The 6,000-nt window shown below is 45.8% G+C and overlaps 1 protein-coding gene across 1 annotated transcript; it reads left to right on the top strand.

Moving 5' to 3' along the window:
* Positions 1-267: 267 nt before the first annotated feature.
* On the top strand, positions 268-3,538 carry TMEM235 (transmembrane protein 235). Its single transcript, XM_029284670.1, has 4 exons — positions 268-475; positions 2,004-2,084; positions 2,438-2,575; positions 3,306-3,538. Exons 1-4 carry the CDS (start codon positions 268-270, stop codon positions 3,536-3,538), a joined length of 660 nt encoding a protein of 219 aa, XP_029140503.1.
* Positions 3,539-6,000: the final 2,462 nt, after the last annotated feature.

The raw sequence follows: 6,000 nt of genomic DNA, 5'->3' as shown, positions 1-6,000 counted from the left end.
GTACAAAGGCCGGTCGCAATTGACCCCCCCCCCCGCTACCTGTCCGTTGTCAGTTGACTGGGCGACTCTCTCATGGGCTCCCCAGAGGTCTCTCAGAAGGTAGAGCTGCGTCCCAAAAGGGGGCGTCTCTCTCTCTCTCTCTCTCTCTCTGTCTCTCTCTCTCTCTCTCTCTCTGTCTCTCTCTCTCTCTGTCTGTCTGTCTGTCTGTCTGTCCTTCTCTCTCTGCAGCTTCTCGGCTCCTGCTCTCGCCGTGCTGGAGGCGGGATCATGGTATGGAAGTGCGGGGCGGCTCTGTCCCCCGGCACGCTCTGCCTGGCCGCTGCGCTCAATGGGCTACTCAGCTTCGGCTTCTTGGCTGCGGCCATCGGCACCGACTACTGGTACTTGATCCACGTGGATGGGGCTGGGCGCAACGGCAGCGCTCGGGATGGCGAGCAACTGAGTTCTCACTCCGGGCTCTGGCGACTCTGCGAAGGTGAGGGCTGAGGCAACCTTGCTTGCTCCTTGCCTGCCGATGCCGCTGTGCCATACCATCTCCCTGGCGTGGACTGGACTCCGTGGCTAACTGATCAGTGGCGTTTCCATCCATCCATCCATCCATCCATCCATCCATCCATCCATCCATCCATCCATCCAGGCGGCGGCTTTTAGCGGCGGGGAAAACCGCACCCGCCTGGGAGCTGCAGTCCCCACTGAAGGCTGAGCGCTTGAGGCGAGCGAGTAGCGGCTCAGGACGTTGAACTCAGCTCGCCCTTCATGCCCGCCGTCCCTCTCCGCACATTTGTGCTCCCTCAGTTGTTTTCCTCCGCTAGTTGAATAATATGAGATAGTTCGACGACAAATGCGAAGGATTTTTTTGGGGGGGACTCCTAACTCTCTTGTGGCTTTCCCTGGGTCTCATTAATGCCCCCCCCCCCAATCCCTAGATTCAGTATCCCGGTGCCTTTCCGGTACCCGTGGGAGCTGGGGTCTGCAAGCTCTAGAAATACTGGCTTAAGAGAATAATTGTTCGGAGAAGAGGAGAGAGCTGATTTCCTGGGCAAAGGAGACAACAATGGAAAAAAAAAACACCGGGTGTTGCTGCCGCCAAGGGCTGCTGTCTGCTTCTTTAGCCACCAGTTCTGAAGAATGCACCTCATTTTTCATGTATTTTTTTTTTATAAGTGCAAGCCCTACTGTTGGGAAGGTACTTGCTACCGGTATCTCTTTCTGATGTCTAGCGTGACTTTTAGTATCTCTCCTTGTCAACTGGATTCCCGATGAAATGGCACGGTATATGCTGGATCCCAAAGCTGATCCTCAGCGTCTGCATTGGGCTGTGAAATAAGAGCCTTACTTTTGTCTTCTGAGCTTTGCTTCCTTTTGTCACAACTGACTGTAGCATGGAGACCCCTTCTTCTAAGTATAGGGATGGGCATTGTTATGGTCGCCTCATTTCTCAATATGACATAATCTGGGGAGGGGAAGAACTTTTATGGCAGTCGAGGTGGGTGAAGTATGCAGTTATCTACTTGCTTAGCTAGGAGAAAAGGGTGCCCGCCATCCAGAGAGATTTGGAACAAGCCAGGCAGAGTCTCTTTCCCACCCAAGAGACACACATCCCCATTCTTCCCATTTGATCTTCCTCCAAGTCACATCAGATTCGTGCAACTGGGTATGAAATGAGGAAAGCGTGCCCCTGCTGTGATATTATCCTGGGAAGAAGTGAGAGCACAACCGGCTATCTAAAAGGGCTTGATTTGCCCCCTCTAACTTTTTAAAGAGATTTAATTGTCAACAATCAACTAAGTTACTGATCTTGACAAAAAAAAAGCACCTCTAAGTACCGTCACTCAGCACAAATGTTAGCTGGACTGCTACTGTTTAGTTTTAACTTGTGGCCTTTTTGAAGTTTTTACTGAACTAGGGCATGCCTGTTGCTGATTTTGCCTTGGTCAGCATTCCAGCACCCTGAACCCCATTGCTAGGTGTCTGTTGCTTTTCTTATGTTACTGCTTCCCCAGGACAAAATGCCTGTATGCCCCTGATCGACCCCTTTGGCGCAGAGAGTTGGCTGGTGCCGGCATCACTCCAGCATCTTATCTGTGAGTAGAGAGATTTATGTGACTCCAGCATCCTTGACGGTGGTAGGAAATTTTATATTGCTCTTCCTATTTTGAAATGCACACTTGTCCTCTGTAAAAACACTCAGTTCAGAAAGGGGGATGGAGCCTTTTGTAAAGCCGATTATTTCCAGAAGTGGGCACTGTTTTTATTTTTGGGCATGGGCATAAGGGGAGTATTTGTTCTTTCAGAGAAAAATTGATAGATGTTTAAGAAGGAGTGATGTTTCTGGCAGAAAGATTCTTGTAATTTAATCGATGGATATTCCTTTATTCAACTTCTAGGATTTTGCTTTCTTCTTTTGCTATGCCACTGTTTTTTCTCCCCTTGTCAGACATGCATCGAGCCTTCATGGTCTTGCTGCCACTCAGTCTCATCCTGATTATTTTTGGCTGGATCTGTGGGATCATTGGCTTCTTGGCCCAGATTTCCTGGCTTCTGCTCTTCACAGGCTGCTATTTTCTATTGGGTGGTAAGTGAAATTATGTCCGGAAAGATTTTGAAGAATCCCATAGCTGCATCTCTGCATTGTGAGCGTGCCACCTACTCCTTGTCGGATCTGACATTTCAAATGGCAGTGCATGCTTTGTTTATTATCAAATATTCACCCATATCATCTCAGATCCAAGTAGTACCTCTTGAGATTATGCAGGGCAGATTGTATTTTTAGCAATTGAGACTCATAGCAGACTTGGACATAGGTTATCTGTAGCCATCTCATAATAACCGGCTCAAATTGCCAGCAAATGAAGCGGTGGGATTGCTGTAACAATCACATTCACTATGTTAGAAACTATAAATAATTCATTTATTCTGAAGCTAATAGGACATATGACTGAAGCGCAGTTGGTAGCTAGATTTATCCAGGTCTTTTCTGGATAGAATCCCCAAGCATTTTTCTGGCAGGGACCACTCTCCTATGAGACTTATTTCTTGGATACTTACAGCAAGATCTCTCTGGAAACTATTTTACGATGGTGTGGCATATAAGGATTCCCTTTATTAGAATGCAAAGATCTATCTAGTTTACAAATGCTTCTAGAAACTTCCAAGCAAACAAGGAGATGGTAGCCCTGCCTCTTTGCTTGATCATCTGTTTGTGACATTGCTCCATTTACCTCCACTGATACCAACAGAATGAATATATTTGCTACTCAAATTGCTTCTCTGATGACCTTTTCTCCACTTTTCTTCCCATTCAGCACTCCTGACTCTGTCAGGGACAAGCACCTATATCTGCTACTCCAAAGCAGCATTCATTGAGACTGTGCGTATGTTTGACCGACAGCGTTTTGACCGTGTCCATATTACTTTTGGCTGGTCCCTGGCACTTGCGTGGCTCTCTTTTGGCACAGAGGGTTTGGCTGGCATCCTGCTTTTCCTGGCTGCCCAAGGACTCCGTCTGAAGCTGGATGCACATTCAGCAGACATTTAATTTTGGGAGAAAGTGGGAAAGGGGTTGAAATGAGACAGTGCCAGGCCTGAGAAATAATTCTGCTCTGCAATATTGTTTTCCTTAATGTTTCTTATAGGAAAGGCTGATACTCACTCCCAGCTCTGTTGTAAATACAGCACACACAGGTAGACTGTGGGGCTACAGGGCCGAGACTGTGCCTATGAATTACTATAGAAGAATCCCTGGTGAATGTGAAAGGCTAAGGGGTAGCACAAATGGAAACTTCTGTTAAAAAGACATCATGATTCCAATTCTGATTGTTGTTTTAATGAACATTGGCAAGGAACATAAAATTGAACTCCTGCTGTGCAATATTTAGTTAAGGCATGCAAGCCAGGATTTGTTGCCTCTCCAAGAATTATGACAAATCTGGCTAGTTTGCCCTGATTATGTAATGCATTCCTTATTTCTCCTTTTCTTCAAAGTATGACTTAATTTCTGCCTTCTGATTAATCTGGCATCTCTTGAAATAAAACAAGCAAATCTAACATCTGGCTGCTGGTTTCTTATTCTCTCCTTGAAGCAAAAGGAAAATGTAGCTTCCATGTACCACAAGTATAAAGTAGTTATCTGTGCTGTGAAAATTGGATTCTCCAGAATCACAGAAGACCTCATTTAGCAGATATAATTAAATAGTTTGGAGTAACCCAGAGAGGTTATCTCCCATCCTACCTTAAAAATGCAACAAGGTATAAAAAAAGAAGAATGTACAACAGTGTCTCTTTCCTTGCAGGAAGCAAGAATGATTCACAGTCAAAACTGATCTTGATGCAAAGAGTTTTGGAGAACATTGGAGCCATAGGCCTTCAGACCTACAAACCAGCTGTTTTCCCTCACCCTGCTGAGATAGGACTGGTTACTTGCAATCTGCTACTCTCCTATTGTTTATGCATGGTGTTTTAATGAACTTAAAAGGTTTTAGTGCAAGGATATGACATAATAAAAGATGGCATACACATTGGACCAATTTCTGTCTTAGCCTTTGGAGTTTTTTGGGAGCAGAGAATGGGAAGCAAATTTCCCTAAACATACCATGTCTTAAAAAAACAGAATAGTCAAGGAGAGTTTTAATGGAAAGGGATGAAATACCCAGGTTGGAATCTTATTCTGCTAAATGCTTCTCTCTTTGAGAGTAAGTCTAACCTAGCTGGCCAAGATGGGTATATTTTGATGTAGTCTAGATTGGTGTGCTAAGCATCAACTTCACTTCTGGTGTGCAGATTGACTTGTCTTCCAAAATATATAATTTAAGCTCTGTTACTTTGATGTTTTTTTCCTGGAGACTTATAATGCCAGATAGCACATAGGTAGAATTGACCCTATTGGATGAACTGGATGTTAATAACTTAGGCCATGACTGCAACACCTTTCTCATTCATGAGTTCACATAACTGGGCAGGAGGTAATTACTGCATGGTAATACTGGTTTCTACTATTACTGGACTGATAGAATAGAACAGAGTACAGACCGCTATAGAAGAATTCTGAGGTGAGAAGGCTGGGATGATCTGTCATCCAAAGCACATTAATTTTCAATGTATAAAAACTGTGCCTATTAGGAGGAAGGGACTGAGTAGTTGCTGCAGAAGGCTTCAACTTGCACAAACAGATTTGAAAAAGAATCCCAGGAAAAAATGTACTCTCCGGTTTAGCTCAAATAGTTAACTATGCAACTCTCTTGCTCTTTATCTTCCTCATAGGAATGGTACCTTGAGCAAACCTATTAGACTGGAGGCTAAAACATATAAGGAACGGTTGCGGGAACTGGGTATGTCTAGTTCAGTGGTTCTCAACCTTTTTAATGCCGTGACCCCAACCGGTCGTAAGTCGAGGACTAAACCGGTCGTAAGTCGAGGACTAAACCAGTCGTAAGTCGAGGACTAAACCGGTCGTAAGTTGAGGACTACCCAACCGGTCGTAAGTCGAGGACTTTCCCTGCCCGGGAGCACTGCGCATGCGTGGTTCCGCCCCCTGCGCCGGCCGAGGCGTAGCTGGCAAGCGGCAGAGACGGAGCAGGCCGACCACCAGCTGGCCCAGCCCAAGGGAGGTAAGGCACCCGCTGGAAAAGGGGAAAAAAATGGTGGACAAAAAAAATGGCGGACAAAAAAAATGGCGGACAGCCTTGTTTGGCGACCCCCATGAAATGGTCGATCGACCCCAAATGGGGTCCCGACCTACAGGTTGAGAACCACTGGTCTAGTTTAATGAAGAGAAGGACGAGGGGGGACATGATAGCAGTGTTCCAATACCTCAGGGGCTGCCACAAAGAAGAGGGAGTCAAGCTATTCTCCAAAGCGCCTGAAGGCAGGACAAGAAGCAACAGGTGGAAACTAATCAAGGAGAGAAGCAACTTAGAACTAAGGAGAAACTTCCTGACAGTTAGAACAATTAACCAGTGGAACAACCTGCCTCCAGAAGCGGTGAATGCTCCAACCCTGGAA

The sequence above is a fragment of the Protobothrops mucrosquamatus genome, unplaced genomic scaffold (genome assembly GCF_001527695.2).
Source record: "Protobothrops mucrosquamatus isolate PMUCROS unplaced genomic scaffold, P.Mucros_1.0 scaffold814, whole genome shotgun sequence".
Classification (NCBI taxonomy): Eukaryota; Metazoa; Chordata; class Lepidosauria; order Squamata; family Viperidae; genus Protobothrops; species Protobothrops mucrosquamatus.
This window is presented reverse-complemented; position numbering and strand designations above follow the sequence as displayed.